This window comes from Ceratotherium simum, chromosome 8 (genome assembly GCF_057802395.1).
Source record: "Ceratotherium simum simum isolate JZ-2026a chromosome 8, ASM5780239v1, whole genome shotgun sequence".
NCBI lineage: Eukaryota > Metazoa > Chordata > Mammalia > Perissodactyla > Rhinocerotidae > Ceratotherium > Ceratotherium simum.
The window spans coordinates 44,775,772-44,797,938 of NC_141907.1; the positions used below are offsets into that span (position 1 = coordinate 44,775,772).

General features: G+C 38.2%; 1 protein-coding gene across 2 annotated transcripts in view; it reads left to right on the forward strand.

Annotated features, from left to right (window-relative positions):
* Positions 1–22,167, forward strand: part of POLR2B (RNA polymerase II subunit B) — a 53,585-nt gene that overhangs the window by 3,357 nt on the left and 28,061 nt on the right. Inside the window, exons 2-13 of one of the 2 annotated variants that reach the window (XM_004419091.3) lie at positions 1,551–1,623; positions 5,667–5,817; positions 8,257–8,369; positions 8,490–8,709; positions 9,086–9,244; positions 12,352–12,516; positions 15,261–15,457; positions 15,621–15,740; positions 16,582–16,768; positions 20,024–20,167; positions 20,411–20,550; positions 20,648–20,759. In XM_004419091.3, the coding sequence (XP_004419148.1) occupies positions 1,551–1,623; positions 5,667–5,817; positions 8,257–8,369; positions 8,490–8,709; positions 9,086–9,244; positions 12,352–12,516; positions 15,261–15,457; positions 15,621–15,740; positions 16,582–16,768; positions 20,024–20,167; positions 20,411–20,550; positions 20,648–20,759 (1,781 nt within the window). Of the gene's footprint in view, positions 1–1,550; positions 1,624–5,666; positions 5,818–8,256; positions 8,370–8,489; positions 8,710–9,085; positions 9,245–12,351; positions 12,517–15,260; positions 15,458–15,620; positions 15,741–16,581; positions 16,769–20,023; positions 20,168–20,410; positions 20,551–20,647; positions 20,760–22,167 lie in introns of those variants that run through there. The other variant, XM_087434373.1, reaches the window with a different exon arrangement.

Below are 22,167 nucleotides of genomic sequence, written 5' to 3' on the forward strand. Positions count from 1 at the left end.
ATTCTATCAACCACTTGTTAATGATTCTCCACTCTTTGTAATTTAGACCCTTATTTGAGTTTCATATTTATATCCAGTTGCCTACTGCAAGTATTTAAAGGGATAAATGATCTACAAGTATACCCAAAGCTGACCTCATCATCTTCTCTCCTTTTCCCACCTTCTTACTTGCTTCTCCTGTATGGCTGTGATATTAATTTCTAATCTGTTATCAAAGCTAGAAATCTCTGAGCTATTTTAGATACTTTTGTCTTTCTTACCCTTTCCTCACGTGTAGGGATCAGTAATTCCAGTCCATTCAAGAAGTATTTATTAAATAATTTATTTTGGATATGCATCAGATTTTGAATCCAAAACTCCTAGGTTTAACAGACCCTATATATAGGTCAGAATATAAAAACCAATAAAAACACAGCACACTTATCCTTTTACATAAGAAGATGAGGCTAATATTAGAGGACCAGTACACACTGATTTTTCAAATGCCCTGTTGTTCAAATTACTATTGCTGCATAACTACCCCAAAATTTGGCTGCTTAAAAGTTAATTTAATGTGCTCATGGATTCAATGGGTCAGGAATTTGGACAGAGCACAGTTGGAATGACTTGTCTGCTCCATGATATCAGTGGTTCAACTGGGAAGACTCAAAGGCTGGGTGTTGGGATGATCTGGGGTGTTTACTCACATGGCTAGCACTTAGCCTAGGAGGACTCAAGGACTAGGATTGCTGACTGGAGCATCTATAAGTGGCCTCTCCATAGGGTTTGTGCTTCCTCACAGTATACTAGCCTTAGAGTAGTAGGACTTCCTAACGGTAACTCAGGGCTCTGGAAACAAGTGTTTCAGCAAACAAGGTGGAACTGCATTGCCTTTCCTGACCTAGCTTCAAAAGTCATGTATCCTCGCTTCAGCTGCATTCTCTTAGTTATGGCAGAGTCAAAAACCCACCCAGATTCAAGGGAAGGAAACATAGCCCCCTATATTTTGATGGTAGAAGTGTCAGGATCACATTATAAAAGAGCATGTGAACTGGAAGATATGGTTGTGGCCAACTTTAGAAAATGCAGTCTGTCATACCTGTGCAAGTATGAAATAGTGCTGTAATAGACCACCTCACCTTAAGGTATTGCCCAGCTATTGTAAACCCTTTTCTGGCTCTACCCCCTTACCCTAATCTCTGACTCTAGTCTCTGAGAAGCTTATTGATCAGGGGACTCGAAGCTTACTCCTAGTTATCATTAGAATTACATAGGCTTTCTGGAATAGATGGAAAACTTACAAATTCACACACACAAATTTACTTACACTGAACCTTGGTATGTTGAGAAACTACCTGTGTGACGTAGGGCTATGTATACATAAATATATACCTATGTATATTATTTCATTACAATTCAAGTAATGTAATTGACTTAAATTTTAGAAAAGGGGGGTAAAAGGATTACTTTTCATTTAGCAGAGAGTAAATATGTTTCTGTTACTTCAAACCGTAGGAGCAAGATATTAAATATTTTATCGCAAATGAGTACAATATTTTTGTTTTTTGCAGATATGCAATATGATGAGGATGATGATGAAATCACCCCAGATTTGTGGCAAGAAGCTTGCTGGATTGTAATTAGGTAACTTTTTATACCAAACTGAATAAGCTCTAAAAGCCACTATAACCTATAAAGGGATTTCCTGCTTATTCTGTTCTTGAAAATTAGGTGTTTTGTATGAATATGCTACATGAGAGCTGGTTTCTCATTTTATTTATTTGTTTATATATTTTACTTTAATTTTGTAAGTATTTCAGACTTACAGAAAAGTTACACAAAGGATTTATGTATACACTTTACCCAGATTCCTTAAATGTTAACCTTATACTATGTTTTCTTTGTCTTTTTCTCTCTCTCTACATATTTTGTTTTTCTGAAACATTTGAGAGTAAGTTGCAGACATAACATTCTTTTACATAATCATAAGTCATCAAAATTAGGAAATATTGATACAATAATCTTATTTAATCTATAGACCTTACGCATTGCTGGTGATGTTAATTTGATTCCTTGGCTTTCTCATTATTTTAAATGGATAAAGTGGGCTGGCCCCGTGGCTTAGCGGTTAGGTGCGCGCGCTCAGCTGCTGGCAGCCGGGGTTCGGATCCCGGGCACGCACCGACGTACCACTTCTCCGGCCATGCTGAGGCCGCGTCCCACATACAGCAACTAGAAGGATGTGCAGCTATGACATACAACTATCTACTGGGGCTTTGGGAGAAAAATAAATAAAAAAAAAATTATTAAAAAAAATAACTAAATGGATAAAGTTACAATAAGTTGTGTTTCAACCCAAATTCTCATTCAATTCTTTTTTTTTTTTTTTTTTTTTTAAAGATTTTATTTATTCATTTTTTTTCCCCCCAAAGCCCCAGTAGATAGTTGTATGTCATAGGTTCACATCCTTCTAGTTGCTGTACGTGGGACTCGGCCTCGCGTTGGACGGAGAAGTGGTGCCTTGGGGCGTGCCCGGGATCCGAACCCGGGCCGCCAGCATCAGAGCGCGCACACTTAACCGCTAAGCCACGGAGCCGGCCCTCATTCAATTCTAAGTGTAATTAAAATGTAATAAAACTCAGGAAGAAGCCTTACATATAGGTGAGAAAAGTAGCTTTTAAGTAATAAGGTAACATCCTGCTATGTTAGGATGTAAAATGCTACAACTCTGCTCTTTTATCAAACTGACAGTTGCTTTGTGTATAGTAGCATGACGATGCCTCTTTGAGCCCCACCATCTCTAAGATGCACATCTTCTTGGTTAACCCTCTCTCCTGTTTTCAAAGAACACATGCTTCTGATGTTCTACCAGTTGTGTTCAGAGTATAACTGAACCTTTCTTGAACATTGTTTTGTTAAAAATGTATTGAGGGGCCGGCCCGGTGGCGCAAGCAGTTAAGTGTGTGCGCTCCGCTGTGGTGGCCCGGGGTTTGCTGGTTCGGATCCCGGGCACGCACCGACGCACCGCTTGGCAAGCCATGCTGTGGTGGCTTTCCATATAAAGTGGAGGAAGATGGGCATGGATGTTAGCCCAGGGCCAGTCTTCCTCAGCAAAAAGAGGAGGATTCGCAGATGTTAGCTCAGGGCTGATCTTCCTCACACACACACACACAAAAAAAATGTATTGAGTTTTTGGGATGTAACTATATATTTTTTCTATTAAATATGGGCTATAAAAACTGTATTGAGACATTTTTATCTTCTATGGTGTTTGAGTAATAAACACCAAGAGGCATCATTAGAAAACAATAACTAGGTAGATGTTCTGGGGGCTATCCTATATTCTATAGTCTCCAGGGAGAAAGAATATTTTGATCTTAGATGAAAAAGAATTGTTTTTAACATATGTGGTAGGTTGTTCAAGAATGAGATACTCTAGATACTTTCAAGAATGAGATACAGTGAACGGTCACTGCATTTAACATTTATTAGAAAATAAATTATTTGATTTTGACTACAGGTGCTTTGGCTATTGTAAGATAATGTTTTGTTTTTTCACTTTTAAACTTCAAGTGATCTTTCCCAAGCAATATGAATGTCATATTACTTAACATCACCAATGACTTCAGGAAGATGACATCTGGTAAAATAATCATGAGAGTGGATGTCATAAATATAAAATATTTATATAGTTTAGGTGTTTAAAGGATAACATTCTTTTTTTTTTGGTAATTTTTTTTTTTCCCCTCAAAGCCCCAGTAGATAGTTGTATGTCATAGTTGCACATCCTTCTAGTTGCTGTATGTGGGACGTGGCCTCAGGATGGCTGGAGAAGCGGTGCGTCGGTGCACGCCCGGGATCCGAACCTGGGCCGCCAGTAGCGGAGCGCATGCACTTAACCGCTAAGCCATGGGGCCGGCCCAAGGATAACATTCTAATGAAGCACTGTTCTAATGATTTTGGGGAAAGTAGTTGTGGTTCAGCTTCCTGGGGGAGTGAAACTTGTCCATAGTTCTAAAGATTTTTCATCATAAATTGTCTGTAAAAACCATTGCCGTTTATATTACAGACAGGGCCTTCTCTGTGTTTCTTACGTATCAATGGCTAACCCAAATGGTTGTGAGAAATTTTTCTGTTAGCTCACAGTCTCTACTGAAAGAAATTGCCCCAGCCATTCTTTAGGCTGTACCTTATACCATGATGATTATGTGCTGTGTTTTCTACCATAGGACTTAACTTCTAATATTGCTGGCCATGGTTGATTGAATCAGGGTGGGACCTTGACCAAAAGCCAGGCAATCTGTAGGCCTGTCAGTGACCTGTGAGTGACCTGATGGTGCCAAAATGGGAGGCTTGTGATAGTTGAATTATGCATTTTGTCTCAGAAAATTGATGTGGGGATGGGGGAGTCAGTTGTTACTAGGGAGAGGGGAGTAAAAGCTAAGAAAGTGTCACAGATATAAGATGCAAGGGTCACATGGTGGAGGAGTTTGAGACATGGGAATGTGCTAGTGGGGCAGTTCCTACTGCGGAGGGATGATGAGATAACCCAGTCCTTAGGGTTGTGTTAGATCTCAGAGCTCTCCTAGGCTCTCTGAAGCCCAGCTATGCAAGTATTCCAGGTGCTGGTGAGGAGTGAGATTCCTCTTGCACTTACATTTACTTGTATCTTTATTGTATATCTCCTTCCCCATCCCTTGCATGAACAAGTGTCTGTTCCTTATAAACAGTACATCTACTCGTTTAGATTCTCCATCCTTCTTTGGGGCTTCATTATGTAATTTCTATATCTACACTGCTAGCTCTGATCTCTCACCCATGCTGCTGCTGCTTTTTTTTTTTTTTTGGTGAGGAAGATCAGGCCTGAGCTGACGTCCATGCCAATCCTCCTCTTTTTGCTGAGGAAGACCGGCTCTGAGCTAACATCTATTGCTAATCCTCCTCCTTTTTTTCCCCAAAGCCCCATTAGACAGTTGTATGTCATAGTTGCACATCCTTCTAGTTGCTGTATGTGGGACGCTGCCTCAGCATGGCCAGACAAGCGGTGCGTCAGTGCGCGCCCAGGATCCGAACCCGGGCCGCCAGTAGTGGAGTGCGCACACTTAACCACTAAGCCACGAGCCTCGCCCCCCATGCTTCATTTTTTTATCAGCAGTCATTTGCTGAGTATTTTCACTTGAGTGACTTACTCTCATCTCACCTTTAACATATCCAAAATAGAACTAATAATCTTTAACCTAAAGTTGCAGTTCTTATACATTTTGTATTTTAGTCATTGATATCATCATCCTCCCTCTTATTCAAATTAGAGTTCTTAGTTTTATTTTTGACTATGCATTTTCTTTAGTTTTCTCTCCTGACATTTTTTTCAAGAAATATTTCAAAGAAGTTGGCTGAGATTTATCTACAAAATACATGTGTAAAGTAGAATTTCCCTCTAGTTCTTATGTTACACTTTAATTATTTTACCTGTACATATGTCTCGTTTCCCGAACTTAACAAGTTCTACAGAGAAAGTGTTCCTAGTCTCACCTTTTTGTTTTTTTAGATACTTTGTAGTATCTTGTGTAGTGATGGGCGTATAGTGGTTGGTATTATTTTTTAAATTTAATTATAGTGAAAATGGGGAAATATGCTAGAAAATATCTCTGAGTTGTAACCGATTATGAACTCAAATATTTTTCCAGTTCTTATTTTGATGAGAAAGGCTTGGTCAGACAACAGCTGGATTCTTTTGATGAGTTTATTCAGATGTCTGTTCAAAGAATTGTGGAAGATGCTCCACCTATAGACCTACAAGCTGAAGCTCAGCATGCTAGTGGAGAAGTTGAAGAACCGGTAAGATGGTTATTCTAATAAAGTAACCTAAGTAAAAGAAGAGTATTGCTGTGAAATTTCAGTCCTTCTGTCACTGGGATTAAAGGTAAAAAAAAAGTCAGTAGGTGTTTTTAGCAGTGTATGTCTAGCATCTTCAATCAGCTCCTGATGTTTTCTTACTAATGGAGAGAGACATTTTTGCAAGTAATCCAAAACCTAATCCTTATTCAGATAGCAGATATTTAATAGTTGGGAAGAGGGAACTCAGAAATATTATGAACTACTAAGAGAAGCCAGCTAGGAATAGTCAGATTGCTTCAGAAAACCCTACTTTTTTCTTTCACAGTATAAGGAATCATAAAAGAAAAGTAAATATTTGAAGGACCTTTTCCCTTGATTATTTGTTGCATGCAATACATTATTATAACAGTATAAGAGATCATAAAGGAAAAATCACCCGGATATATCAGCTATTTTAATTTTTCTAAGTTCCTTGTAGTCTTTGTTTACAGATATGCGTGTTTTTAGCATTGTTAAAATCATAGCAAGGGTGTAATTTTATAATCTGATTTTACATGAGTGATTGATTGTAAAGGAGTATATAGTCCAAAATAATGACTGTCCCTAGTTTTTGAGAGATAGAGAGGCAGCATGATGGGCTTTGAGAGACAGGGAAAACCAAAAAGGTGACACAGGGAGAGCCTCAGAAATAGAGGGAAAGGTCATTATTTCTAGCTAGTTTAGTACCTCTTGTCTGTGGCTAAGCTTCTAAGGGCTGATCTGTTTATTCTCATTCTAATTGGACATGCTTCACAGACTTTTGCTAAGAACAAAAATAATTGGCTGTTCTGGCACTGTGCTTGAAAAATGGGCATAAAATGCCTTTTTTATACTTAGCGCATTTTCTCTTCATGGTCTTTGCAAAACAAGAGAGATAACAATATAATATAGCATATTCAAAGTACCATAAGTACTACTGGAGGAAGAGATCTCTGAAGCTGGGGTATCAGCTTAGTGGCAAAGATGGGAGGGACGTAAGCTTACTGTGAAAGGCGAGGTAGGACTTGTCTTAGTAGAGAAAAGATACTTAGGCATTTCATCAAGAAAATACTTGGTGTATTCGGAGAATACACATTTGGAGATGTGCTTGGGGATGTACTCGAGGATGGAATGGGGACCATAACAGCCAGTATATGAATTTTCGTTTGATCTGTTTTTGATAGGTGTTAGTGGGAGATAAGATGGAACCGGATTGTCACAGGCTTTGGATGTCATGGGGAATTGTTGGAAGATTGTCAAAGAATATGCATAAAGCATTATTTTAGAAAAGTTATTTGGGAAATGGTGTTTACTTGGAGTGGGAAGAGGTTGGAGGCAGATAAAAATCTTAGAATAGCCTGGTTTAAGATAATAACGTTCTAGACTAGGGTGACGGTGGAAATAAGGAGTAGAGGGATGGCTTCCCTTTGGTTCATTATCACCACCAGTTCTCTTTGCCCTTTACCTACTCCAGTTTGGAAAACTTGGGTTTCAATAATTTGCCTTTAGTGGTCTGCTTAGTCCCATCATCTTCTCTGAGATTTGATTTATAGAGAAATCCACTATCTGTTTATCCCTGGAAGGTTTGCTTGGATCTTGTTTTATTGGGCAGCAAACAGATATTTAATTGACAGGTTTTTTTTTTTTTGCTGTGGGCTGAGCTATAGTCAACCAGGATTGGAAGTTCTCAGGCCTTTGTATAGAATAATTAGGATTTTTTGTATGTTTAATTCAAGAGTTAGGTCTGTTTTTCTACTTTTCTATTGATTAGATTAGAACGCGGTTCTAGGGCCGGCCCCGTGGCTTGGCGGTTAAGTTTGCGTGCTCCGCTGCTGGTGGCCTGGGTTCGGATCCCGGGCGCGCACCTATGCACTGCTTCTCCGGCCATGCTGGGACCGCGTCCCACAAACAGCAACTAGAAAGATGTGCAGCTGTGACCTACAACTATCTACTGGGGCTTTGGGGGAAAAATAAATAAATAAAAAAAAAAAAAAAAAAAAAAAAAGAACACGGTTCCAGTTGTCTGAATTTATCTTTTCTTTGTTTTCTGGTAATTTTGTATGTACTTCTGACCCTAACCAAGGAGAGGGCACATGAAACTATATAGATCATTAATATAAATCCACTTTAACTGTTTTATATAAACTCAGGGTACGTGATATGTGCATAGTCTTTATTTACTTGTGATATATTAAGTCTCTTTTTGTCATGTATCTTAAGAAAACAACTAAGTATAAAACTTGACATCTATGGAATATGGATGCTGACTTTGGAGAGTCCCCATATTAGTAAAGTGGATTAATTTCGCCAGTTTCTAAAGCTTCTTCTACTCAAAATATTAATGTTGATTAAAATGGAATCATTAAAACTTTTATGGAAAAAAATGATTTACCTTTTTCATATTTTTTGGTTTCATTTCAGCCAAGATATTTGCTGAAGTTTGAACAAATTTACCTCTCCAAGCCTACCCATTGGGAAAGAGATGGTGCTCCTTCACCAATGATGCCAAATGAGGCCAGATTAAGAAATCTCACGTAAGAAAGAATTTTTCCAGCAGCTGATATTGAAATGCAGTTCAGAAAGTATAATTTTAACCAGTTCAGAGTTTTAGCAAATACCTTACTATTACTTGTGATCTACTTTTATTTTCAAAGGTATTCTGCTCCACTTTATGTTGATATAACAAAAACAGTCATTAAAGAAGGTGAAGAACAACTTCAGACTCAGCATCAGAAAACTTTTATAGGAAAAATTCCAATTATGTTGCGTTCAACTTATTGCCTATTGAATGGCTTAACAGATCGTGATCTTTGTGAGTTAAATGAATGCCCGTTGGATCCTGGTGGCTACTTCATTATTAATGGATCAGAGAAGGTATAATAGCATTATTTAAAAAAAATTAGAAAATGATAATTAAGATTTAAATTATGACAATTGAATTTAAAAAGTAAATTTTTACACACAATAACCTGGAAGTGGCAGTTGAATTCTTTAGGCGGTGACAGCTGAACTTATATAAGCCAAAACTTTATTTAGCTGTATGTAATATGCACTAGAAATTTGGTCAGTTGTTTGAGCTTATATGTTTGTATGAAAAATTTATGCAAAATGGAGTTTGTAAAGTTCAAGAAATGATGTTTCAGCCAGCCTGTATGATCAGACTAATTAAGATGTAGATTTCATTCTTCTTTCTACTTTAAGGACCTTGTAGGTTTTATGCCTGCAACTTTTTTATTGTCTGTCCATATAGGTTCTGATTGCTCAAGAAAAAATGGCCACAAACACAGTTTATGTGTTTGCCAAAAAGGATTCTAAATATGCCTACACAGGAGAGTGTAGATCATGTCTGGAGAATTCTTCCCGACCCACCAGTACTATTTGGGTTAGCATGCTGGCAAGAGGAGGACAGGTATGGATTGGGATATGATATTGTTTGGATTTATTTCTTTTTGTCTAGTTTTGTAATTTACCAGACTGCATTCTTAGTCAAAAAAGCTTTTCTGGAGCATCACTGTTATATGGTAGGCATTGTATAATTTACTTATTGCTGTGTAACAAATTACTCCAGTAGCAACATTTATCGTCTCAGTTTCTGAGTCCAGAATCTAGATGTGGCCTTAGGTGGGTTCTCTGGCTGAGCATCTCTCACAAGGCTGCCATCAAGGTGTCCGCATGGGCTGCCAGCCATCTTAAGGCTCATTCACTTGGCTGTCAGCAGGATTCAGTTCATGATGGGCTGTTGAACTGAGAGTCTCACTTCTTTGCTGGCTGTTGGTTGGAAGCCTCTCTCGGTTCCTTGCCAGTGGGCCCCTGCCATACCCCAACATGGCAGCTTGCTTCATCAGAGAGAGTAATCGAGAAGAGCCATAGAGCGTACGAGCAAGATGGAAATCACAATCTTTTATAAGTTAATCTTGGAAGCAACATCCTATCATTTTTGCCATATTCTTTTTGTTAGATGCAAGCTAGTATATCCAGCCCATACTCAAGGGGAGGGAATTACACAAGGCAACAATAGTAGTAGGCGGGGATCATTGGGCACCATCTTAGAAGCTGCCTACCATAGGTATGTTACTTACAACAATGTAATCTAATAATAGCTAGCATGTCTTGACTATTAGTTGTGTGCCAATTATGTTACTCAGATTGCTTGATTTAATCTTTGCAACTGTCTTGGAAAGTAATTGTAATTAGCTCTATTTAATTTCATGTACATTTTTTATTAAATTTTTTTAAGTCATGCTTGCAACATTAAACTTGTTCAAAAAAGTACAAAAAAGGGTATACTATAAAAAGTAGTCTTCCTTTGACCCCCAGATCTTCCCCAGAGGCAGCTGCTTTTGATAATTTCTCATGTATCAGTCCAGAAATAGTCTTTTTTTTTTTTTTTTTTTTGGTGAGGAAGATCAGCCCTGAGCTAACGTGCACGCCAATCCTCCTCTTTTTGCTGAGGAAGACTGGCCCTGAGCTAGCATCCGTGCCAATCTTCCTCCACTTTATGTGGGACGCCACCACAGTGTGGCCTGACAAGTGGTGCTTTGGTGCGCGCCCAGGATCCGAACCCGGGCCGCCAGCAGTGGAGTGCACACACTTAACCGCTACACCACGGGGCCGGCCCCCAGAAGTAGTCTTAATGTGGGGAAAAAAAACTGGGAGCATGGTACACACACTGTTCAAACTTTGCTCGTATCCGTTAAAAACATGTTTAGATCAGCACTTGATCATTCTTTTTGAGCTGTGATATTCCATATGTAGATGTAGCGTAAGTTATTTAACCATTTCCATGTTGATGGACATTTGGGTTTCCAGTCAGTGCTCTTACAAACCATTCTGCAGAGTCTAATGTCACTTTTATAAGTCTTACAAAGATGAAGAACTTGAAGATTAGAGAGTTTTGACCACTTGAAGTTAAATATACATGTACAATAGATGTTTTAAAGAATTAAAATGGTTTTTACTTGTAAATGGAGGTTGAATGGGGCCCAGGTACAAGTGTTTGGAAAAAATCCCCAGATGATTGTGATGTGCATTCTTTTTTTTTTTTTAATTTTTTTTAAAATTTATTTATTTTCCCTCCAAAGCCCCAGCGGATAGTTGTATGTCATAGTTGCACATCCTTCTAGGTGCTGTATGTGGGACTCGGCCTCAGCATGGCCAGAGAAGCGGTGCGTCGGTGCGCGCTGGGGATCCAAACCCGGGCCGCCAGCAGCTGAGCGCGCGCCCTTAACCGCTAAGCCACAGGCCGGCCCTGATGTGCATTCTTTGTTGAGAAGCACTGGCCTGGATTATGGAGGACAAAGATACGAACCCAGTATATTGGGGAGATTATTATGGCAGCTATGGGTAAAATAAATTAATTAGAGGAAGAGAAAACCTACTATTGATTTAGTGTAGGTTTGATATAATATGAGGATGAGTCAATTAAGATTCTCTGGTTTCTGTTCTGAGGTTCTGGATAAAAGACAGAACTTCCAAAAATGGATTTTTAGAGAAAACCTAGTGAGTTCGTTTTTAGACAAAAGATTTTAGGGGAGTGCTTGATGTAAGTATTATTTTTTAATGTTCTGCTTATTCTGAAAAAGATCTATGGTGAAACAAATAATCGGCTGAATGGAATAATTAATAATCTAAGTAGAAACAACTAAATGGCAGTTTTGGAAATATGAGGGCTGAGGGTACAGGAAAAAGATCAAGATGAAGATTTGGGTATCATTTATAAGAAGTTGTTACTGAACACCCATGAGGTGGGATAAGGTTTCTGAGGAAAGAGGCATGAAGTAGGAGGAGGAAGGCGACAGACATTGTTATTAGAGGGATCGTGATAATGTAGAGTTGTGAGGCCAAGAGAAGATAAAGTGAGTTTGATATTGAAGGAAAGGAATATGAATAAAACTGAGAAACCAGGCGTTTGTATGCCAATGTAGGCTAGTAACTTTTGTTTCGTTTTTGTATGTGTGTACATTTAATTTAATGAAAGAGAAATTGGGAAAAAGCTCGTGTGGAAGAGGCTGTTTGTTGATGTTGTAAGATTATTCAAACAACGGGATACTTTGTAGACCAGCTCTGAGTTAATACTTATTTTTCATTCTGTCCTTAACTTTTTTCCACATTTGTCTGTCTATATTGTCTCGTTTTTACTCCTCGTCTATTTCTTTCTTCCAAAGGTTATTTTTTTTTTTGGTGGGGGGAGAGAGTGAGGGGTCAGTGTTCATATTCTTTTGCAGGCAAAGGTCATTTCTCAATACAGTATTGGGTAATTCTGAAAGAATCTTGGCGGGCAGGTAGTCGAGAATGGAAGTTCTCTCAGGTCTATATGACCAGTCTGTTCATAAAATTAGTAAACCTGTTCCAGTGGTTTTGAAAAGCAACCATAGGCTGTCACCTAGAGTATGAGAGGCATGCTTCTTTTGAAATACATACAATGAACGTATATATAACCTGATTCTCATGATGTTTTTATATGCCTGTAATTCATTTTCTGTTTATTCATATTCTAATGATGTTTTTTTCCCCTAGGGTGCAAAAAAGAGTGCTATTGGTCAGCGCATTGTGGCAACTCTACCATATATCAAGCAAGAAGTTCCTATCATTATTGTGTTCAGAGCATTAGGTTTTGTGTCTGACAGAGATATTTTAGAGCATATTATTTATGATTTTGAAGATCCAGAGATGATGGAAATGGTAATGTGAAAACAAATGTATTCATAGTGTTTTACAAGAGGTTTAAAGTTAGTGACTGTTGCTAATCTTAAAACATAGTAGAAAGCTGCTCTGAAGAGCAATTTAGCTGTCACAAATCGCATGGCATTTACTGCCTTGGCCTCTTTCCTGGCAGTTCTGTGTAAAATAGGCATGAAAACTAGAGGCAGCCAGAGTTCAATGACAGCAGTAAGAAGAAACAGTAATAAGGAAAATCATCAAAGCATACCAGTCTGGTGCAATTTAGTAAAAATGGAAATGAATAGTTGATAGTTTCTTTTCTTTTTTTTAACTTTTTATTTTGAAATAATTTCAAACTTATGGAAAAGTTGCAAAGGACTCTTATATACTCTTCACCCAGATTCACTAGTTGTTACCTTTGCCACATTTGCTTTAGCATTCTCTTTATATATACATTTTTTTCTGGTGTTTGAGAGTAAGTTTCAGGCATCATGCCCCTTTACTCCTAAATACTTCAGTGTATATTTCCTAAGAACCAGAACATTAACGGATGTAATCAAATCAAGACATTTAGTTTAGATAGTATTGTATCTAAAAGTACAGATCTCATTCAGCTTTTTGCGAGTTGTCCTGATAATCTCCTTAATAGCATTTTTTTTTTCTGGTTCAGAATGCAGTCCAGAATCATGCATTGCATTTTGTTTTTATGTTTCTTTCTTTTTTCTTTTTGTGAGGAAGATCAGCCCTGCGCTAACATCTGCCAATCCTCCTCTTTTTTTGCTGAGGAAGACTGGCCCTGGGCTAACATCCGTGCCCATCCTCCTCCACTTTATATGGGACGCCGCCACAGCACGGCCTGCCAAGCGGTGTGTTGGTGCGTGCCCGGGATCTGAACCTGTGAACTCCTGGCCGCCGCAGCGGAGCGCGTGTACTTGACCACTTGCACCACCACGCGGGCCCTGTTTTTATGTTTTTTTAGTCTCTAATCTTTCCTCACCTTTTTCTTTAGTCTTTCATAACATTGAAATTTTTGGAGAGGGTAGGCCATTTATTTTGTAGAATTTCCCTCAATTTGGGTTTTTCTGATATTCCTGATGCTTAGATTCAATTTATGCATTTTTTGGCAGGAAAAATAGAGAAGTAATATTGTGTGCTTCCCAGGGCATTGCATCAGTAGTCACGTGATGCCATTTTGTCCCAATATTGGTAACATTAACTCTGATCGCTTTACAGTGCTGTGTCTCTTAGGTTGCTTCGCTGTAAAGTTACTGCTTTTGTGGGAAGGTTCTTTGAGTCTACATAAATATCCATTTTCTTTCTTTTTTTTTTTTTTTTTGTGAGGAAGATCAGCCCTGAGCTAACATCCATGCTAATCCTCCTCTTTTTGCTGAGGAAGACTGGCTCTGAGCTAACATCTATTGCCAATCCTCCTTTTTTCCCCCCCCCGAGAGCCCCAGTAGATAGTTGTATGTCATAGTTGCACATCCTTCTAGCTGCTGTATGTGGGTCGCTGCCTCAGCATGGCCAGAGAAGCGGTGCATCGGTGCGTGCCTGGGATCCGAACCCGGGCCGCCAGTAGCGGAGCGGGCGCGCTTAACTGCTAAGCCACGGGGCTGGCCGCAAATATCCATTTTCTTATCAGTTTTTTCCATTGGTGATCCGTGTCTGAATAGTAGGTGATATTCTAAAGTTTTCCCTAATTGTCCAGAGTATTTAAGACTAAAGAGAAATAAGGTAAAATCAGGCTAAATGTTTGTCACAAAGTTAGAGAGTGGAGTACATATTAGATAGCAGAGTATTTATTGATATGGTTACATGAGAAAAATGGGTTCTGGTAGATTTTACTTTAAGCTTTTACCAGTAGTCATATGCTTTTTTTTTTTTTTTTTTAAAAGAATATATGTCATCTTTTATCCAAAAGGCATCCCAGATGATTCAAACTGGATTCAGATAGTATTCAAACTGAAATTTTCTTAAAGTGAAAGGCCTGATTTGCTCTGTGTATATTGTCTTTTTGAAAATTACCATTTGTTCCTTTAGCACTTACGAAGCTTAGGCCAATTTTTGTAAGTCTGTGAGTCAAGTATTCATTGTGCAAAAGTGCTTTAATTTATTCTAAAAGTGTATTATTATTATTCCTTTTCCAAATCCATATTAACCTTAACAAAGTAATTTCATAACAAGGACAATTTCCTTTAAAAATCAGTTTCATCTATCATGCTATCTGTGGCCTTCCTTTGACTGTTTTACATGGCCTTTTTCTGATCTTTGTTTCCATGATTGGAATTTGGATGTTTAAACTTGTGGATCAGTGACAAATAGATGTAGGAAGTCACAGGCAGGAAAGGCATTTCAGTATATGTGATAGGATTACAGTATATTTACAGCGGCCAAAGTTACAAAGTGTTACCCCTCATTTCTCATGCTCATTATTGTCTAAAATTGGAATTTTAGAATGTTAGAACTGTAGTGGGTCTTAGAGATTATTTTATTTAGCCCCTTTGTAGATGAGCAAACTGATTACACAGCTGCTGAGAGGCCACAGCTAGTTAGTGGCAAGAATGGAATACAGGTCTTTATAACAATGTGCCTTTAAAATATTCTCCTTTACAGAATACTGAGTGGTTTTATTTATAGGTTAAAAACCTCTTAAACCAAGGCTGAAAATTTCATTAATTTAACATGTTATAAATTAAGTGACAATTGATTCATTTTAAGGTGAAAATATGAATTTGAAAATAACTTTTGTTTAAATTATCTGATAGGTTAAGCCTTCTCTCGATGAAGCTTTTGTCATTCAAGAACAGAATGTTGCACTAAATTTCATTGGCTCAAGAGGGGCAAAGCCTGGAGTCACTAAAGAGAAAAGAATTAAATATGCAAAAGAAGTCTTACAAAAAGAAATGCTCCCTCATGTTGGTGTCAGTGATTTTTGTGAGACCAAAAAAGCCTATTTCTTGGGGTATGTTCATTTTCATTGTTTTAAGTTCTTTGCCAAGATGTAGTTGAGATAAAGTTTTTCTTAAAGCTAAACATGTAAAAAATTTGTTTTTAATATATGTTAAAAAAAAAAAAAAAGCCAAAAACCATATGTTTTCTTTTTGCTGCTTCTTTTTCTTTTCAAGGTACATGGTTCATAGGTTGCTTCTAGCAGCTTTGGGTAGAAGAGAATTAGATGACAGAGATCACTATGGAAATAAAAGATTGGATCTTGCTGGACCACTACTTGCATTCTTATTTAGAGGGTAAGGAATTATAGAATGATATTGTTAAAATAGGGAGATTTCACTTTAGATTGGTCATTGCACATGGAGGGGTAAACTATCTTGGAATCCATATTGGGTACACAGGAAGTTAGCTACATTCTCTGCCACTTGCTCAGATTTAGGTTTGCTTCATGTCTGAGAATTTCAAGTTTGTGAGGACAATTTTTTACTTGTTTATGTTTTCTGTATTCCTCGGATAGCTTTACAAGGCTTTGGAGAAAGCTGAATTAGGGCCTTGATTTTCTAAGTGCTGATAACTAGAATTTTTTTTAGTCCTATTTTTGTGTTTTATAAAAGCACACAAATGCTGGAGGGAAATCTATCAAAATATTAGTAGTGGTTGCCTCACAATATCGGAGTTATATGTAATTTTTATTTTATTCTTGATATGTTTTTATATTTTCCATATTTTTTATAATGAACACATAATACTTTCATAACTTTTTATAACAATTTATAACTATAACACAACTATAACTGTAACTATAATTATAGTTATTTTTAAAAATAAGTAGACAATTTAATTCAAAAAAGATAATATTAGCAGTGTTTTGTACACTGTTATTTAGTGTGTTGTAGATTAGTGTCTTTCAACCTTTTTTTATCATCACTCTGCTAAGGAGCCTCTTTTGACATTTTTTCCCTGATTGCTCCACCGAGGTGTGCTTATGTACATCTGTGCTTTATACATAAAAAGAGTAATAACATCTATCTCCCTCTGCCCCAATCACTTTTTGCCCGTTGTGGGCAATTTTGTCGTTGTTGAGAATGCATGTTATAGACCTTTACATGTTTAAAACAATATCATTTTATTTGGCAGTATGTTTAAGAATTTGCTTAAAGAAGTGCGGATCTATGCACAGAAGTTTATTGATCGAGGAAAGGATTTTAACTTGGAGTTGGCTATTAAAACAAGGATTATATCTGATGGCCTAAAATATTCTTTAGCTACTGGAAACTGGGGTGACCAAAAGAAAGCTCATCAAGCCAGAGCTGGAGTATCTCAGGTAAGGATGTGGGCTGTGACTACTGGTTTGATAGGAAAGTGTTATGGGACTAATAGATTCTTTTATTCACTGAAAGTGAATTATTTTGCTTTTTTTCTTGATGGGATGTAAAAGCCCTAGGGGCTTTTGAATTATGAAAGTAAAATTTTTCGTAAGTTAGCTATTAGCATTACTAAAATAGAGACTTAAGGTTTTGGCTTGCATCAAGATAGTTAATTAGAGTAGCTGCTTGGGAGGTGAGACAGTCCATGTTAGTGAAATTTTTGTCTTAAAAGCTCCATATTAGAAGCTGACCCAGGGGCTGGCTCTGTGGCCCAGTGGTTAAGTTTGGCATGCTCCTCTTTGGTGGCCCGGGTTTGGTTCTCAGGTGCAGACCTACACCACTTGTTGGTGGCCATGCTGTCGCGGCAACCCACATACAAAATAGAGGAAGACTGGCACAGATGTTAGCTCAGGGTGAATCTTCCTCAAGCAGAAGGAGGAAGATTGGCAACAGATGTTACCTCAGGGCGAATCTTTCTCAGCAAAAAACAAACAAAAAACCTGACCCAGAGAATAAATGGACATCCCCTTCCTTTGTTGCAAAATATTGTACTTCTAACATTGATTTCTCTATGTTGGCATGTTGTATGTACAGTGACTGCAGTAGCTACTCTCAGATGGAGTAATGGGGGAAACCTTTAAATAAAAGTCTCACTGGGCGTTTTTATTTTTTCGATTTACTTTTTCATGTAAGATTGAAAATCTATAATATACGTGTCTAGCTTTATGGAATTTTGGGAGGATCTCCCCCCTTTTTTTTTTTTTTTAACTAGCCTATACCAGTATTACGTGATTAACTTGGTATTCAGACACCAACTTCAAGCTCCTGATTCCTAGAAACCCAGATGCTCTAAGAAATTCTAGGAGGCTGCTGATAAAAAGTTAAATTTCTTGTTCCTTTTAATTTACTAAGGATTTTTTTAAAGATTTTATTTATTTTATTTTTTCCCCCCAAAGCCCCAGTGGGTAGTTGTACGTCGTAGCTGCACATCCTTCTAGTTGCTGTATGTGGGACTCGGCCTCAGGATGAACGGAGAAGTGGTGCCTCGATGCGCACCCGGGATCCGAACCCGGGCCACCAGCATCGCAGCGCGCGCGCTTAACCACCAAGCCACAGGGCCGGCCCTAATTTACTAAGGATTTATTTTGTTTATTATACTTGGTGTTTGTGATGCTGGGTTCACAGACATCAATGAGATAATATTCCATTCCTCAAGGAGCTCACCATCTATCAGAGGAAACAGATTCATCCATTTACAGCTCCCTGTGCTGAGCTATTACGATAAATGCCACGCTGCGAGTTCAGTTCAATGAATGGTTATTGGTACTTATGATGTGCTGGGCACTCTGCCACACATTGGGGAAGCAAAGACGGGTAAAACATGATCCCTAATTTTCAGTAGTTTACAGTCTATAGTCATAGATAGATGTAAACAGATAGTTACAACACAGTACAGTTAAGTATTTTAATGAGGGATATGTACAACTGCTCTGGGAATGCTGGAGAAAGGCACTTAGCACAGCCTGACAGGGTAAAAAGAAGTCTTTCTTTATACACCTGAGCTGAATCTTGAAGGATAACTGGGAAATAGCCAAAAGCCTGGGAGGAGAGTAGAACCAGCAGCTCACAGGAAAACTGGAGAAAATGTCTTAATATCCTGAAAAGGATGAAGGGAGGAAAGACTGTGTGTATGTAGGAGGAGCTAGAGTAGTCTAGGGTTTTCAAATCAAAGTGGGAGAGTTAAGAAGATGGGGTTGGAGAGAGGAGCTGGGAACAGCTCATACAGGGGAGTGACATGGTCATTTTTGTTTTTTAGGTAGATTCACAGTAATTGCCTGTGTGGAGAAAAGATTTGAGAAGGGCAGAGTTGGTGGCAGGAAGATTGTTGCAACAGGCTGAGTGAGAAATAATTAGGGCCTGGACTAGCGCAGTCTTGTAGAGATGGAGAGTGGAGTTAAATTTGAGAAATATTTAGGAAGTAAGTTTTGTAAGACTTTGTGATTGATTAGCTGAGTGATGGAAAACTCCATAGAATACAGAAAAGACAACAGTTCTTCCTGGAGGTGGGTCAGATGACTTTTATAGAGGTGGTGACATTTCACCAGGCAGAGCAGATTGGGGAAGTACATTCCATTCTGTGGCAATAGCATGGTCAAAGGTGTGGACCTGGGAGGGTGTTTGGCAGTGTGGATGGAGTACAGGAGTTTGAGAGACTGGAAGGGGAGAGGGTCATTTGGGACTTCATTGAGAAGAGCTTTGATGTTGTGGTCCTCTGTAGTTGGTGGGGACCTCTTTAATATTTTTTAAATAGGTGAGTGATGTGAACATATCTATGTTTTAATAATTCTGGTAACTGGGGAGGGTAGATTAGGGAGGACATTGCAGGGACTTAGGAGGTGATGGCAGTAGCGTAGGTAAGAGGTAAAGGGGCTGGCATGTTGCTGTGACATTGGGAATGGAAAGTTTGGATTTTTGAGAAAATTTGAAAATAGAATTGCCAGGATATGTTTATTGATGTGTGAAAGAAGAAAGTCAGAGACCAAAGTGATTTTGAGATTTCTCGATTGGGAGATTTCTGGATTGCCATGAACTCTGACAGTAGTTTTAGGAAGAGGAGGGAGGTTTGGATTGTTGTAGGGTTGGGGAAGATGGTGATTTGTTAGGTACATTAAGCTTGTGTTGCTTGCTTTACATCCCTCTAAATATTACCTTATAAGTATTACCTTGCTTAATGTCCTATAAGTATTGAATTTCCCTGTTGGATTCAGAGGCCTCATCCTGGAAAAAGTACTGGAGGATGGATTAGTGATGTCTGCTATGGTCAAAGGAATATGACTTGGTAGCATTTAACACTTATTGAGTGCCCAATGTCTGTCAAATACTGTTGTAGGTACTGAACAGAGAACAAAACAAACAGGTAAAAAATCCCCACCCTTATGGAACTAACGTCCTAGTGGTTGGAGACAGACTGTAAAACATTTATGTAGTATGATAAAATATCACATATGTGCCATTCCTACTTAAGGGGCAGTTAAGTTATGGGGGTGAACAAGATTATTCAGGGAAAGGTTAGAGAAGGGAGGGGTGTGGACAGTCTGACACTCAGTGGATTATATGTAAAAATATGACTTTGCTTCCTTCTAGTATTTGCCAGAATTGTACTGTGAGTAACAGAAATGCCCAAACTTGAAAGATTTGCTATTGTTTTCTAGGTATTAAACCGCCTGACTTTTGCATCTACTCTTTCTCACCTTCGTCGTTTAAATTCTCCTATTGGTAGAGATGGCAAGCTAGCCAAACCAAGACAGTTGCATAATACGTTGTGGGGAATGGTTTGTCCTGCTGAGACCCCAGAGGTAATGTATTAGAATTTATGTTCAGGACAAAAAGCCTGCCAGTAATTACGTAGTGTATAATTACTTTTAGAAGTAAGTTTTTATTTAATTATGCAGTGTGGTTTAGAGCTAAAATATTATTTATGATTTTGTTCTTAGAAAGTGAGAGTAAATTCTGAAATCAAATTGAAGGAAAAATGTTTATGGAAAAGAATTTTGATAGGCATGTTAACTCAGTGCGAGTAATACTTTATTTGTTCCTAGGGCCATGCTGTAGGACTTGTGAAGAATTTAGCCCTGATGGCTTATATTTCAGTTGGATCGCAACCGTCTCCAATTCTGGAATTTTTAGAAGAATGGAGTATGGAAAATTTAGAAGAAATTTCTCCTGCAGCTATTGCTGAGTGTGTATAGATGTAATTTTTAAAACTATTGTTAATTTTTGGTTGTATCTTAGTATAGAGTTACTAAGTGCAAAATGCTTTTGGTTTTGCATTTTAGTGCAACCAAGATTTTTGTTAATGGCTGCTGGGTTGGAATACATAAAGATCCTGAACAACTTATGAACACTCTAAGGAAATTGCGGCGTCAAATGGACATCATTGTGTCTGAAGTAAGAGTCTTTAATTAACTACGAGGGCATGATCTATGGGATTTCTAAACAAGGCATGAGATTAGTGAAAATTATTTTTGCATTGCCATCTTTCTTTAACTGGTTTCCCTTGAGTTGTAAAGTATATTGTCAGAAGTCTAGGTGATGTTTAGGTCTAGGTTGAGCTAAATTTAATTATAAGGTATTGCTTGCTTTAATGCTTTAGATATGTGCTTCTAAAAATTTGACATGTAATTTAAATTATTAAATTAGATTTTAGAATTCAGATTATATTTTAAAGTAAAAGGAATTCTTTTGAGGACCTTTTTGTAAAGCTGACACAACAGTGTGTTTAAAAACGGAATAATCATCTGATTTATCCTTTGTATGAATCCAGAGATTCATTCATAAATTGTGATATACCTTTAATAGATTTTCTTATAGTTAGTTGGATATTGAAGTATTTTGGGATTAGGATGGATTCTTTTTTTTAATCATTAAAATAGGGTATGCTTTATTACTCCCCAAAATAGGGCTTTTACTTTTAGTGTACAGTCATGCATTGCTTAACGACAGGGATGCATCCTGAGATACGCATTTTTAGGTGATTTCGTCATCGTGTGAACATCATAGAGTGTACCTACACAAAACTAGATGGTATAGCTTAGTACACACTAGGCTATATGGTACTAATCTTGCAGGACCACCATCATATATGCGGTCAGTCGTTGACCGAAACGTCGTTATGTGGCACATGACTACCATATTGAGGGATATGGCTGAGGCTTTTGATTCCTCCAAATCTATACCTTAGGGTCTGACTAGATGAAAGTGGGTTTGGAGAGAAACTGTAACACACTTAAGCCAGTAACTGGCCTCTTTTTGACCTAGCAGAGCAGCGAAGAGAGTTTGGTTGCTCCAGGCCTTCCCATAGCAAACAGACCGTGGGTTTTGACCCCGGCGTATTCAGTTTGAAGGCAGGAACAGTGTGTTTCACATGAGGGCAGGCAGGGCTAAGAGAAGGCCTAAAAACTGCAGTTCGCTGTGTTTTTTATGATTGAGAACTTTATTAATGCATGTTTTTCTGCTAAGAGTCGTCTTCAGCTTTTCTGTGTTTTCTAGGGTAATTCTTTATGCTGTTTTAGGCCTCTTAACCTTTAAGGGCCCATTCCCTCAAACTGGAGTGTTTGTGCTCCCTGTCCCCCATGCCTTGTCAAAAACGGGCAGTAGGGAGAAGGGTGCCTGTTGCTTTTTTCAGATAAATCTCACTTATTCTGCAGAACTTATATGAAATCTCATCTCCTTCAGAATACTTTAACTGACCCTCCAGTTTGATTTAGATCAGAGGTGGGCAAACATTTTCTGTAAAGGGCCAGATGTTAAATATTTTAGGCTTTGTTTACCATACAGTGTCTGTTGTGTATTCAAC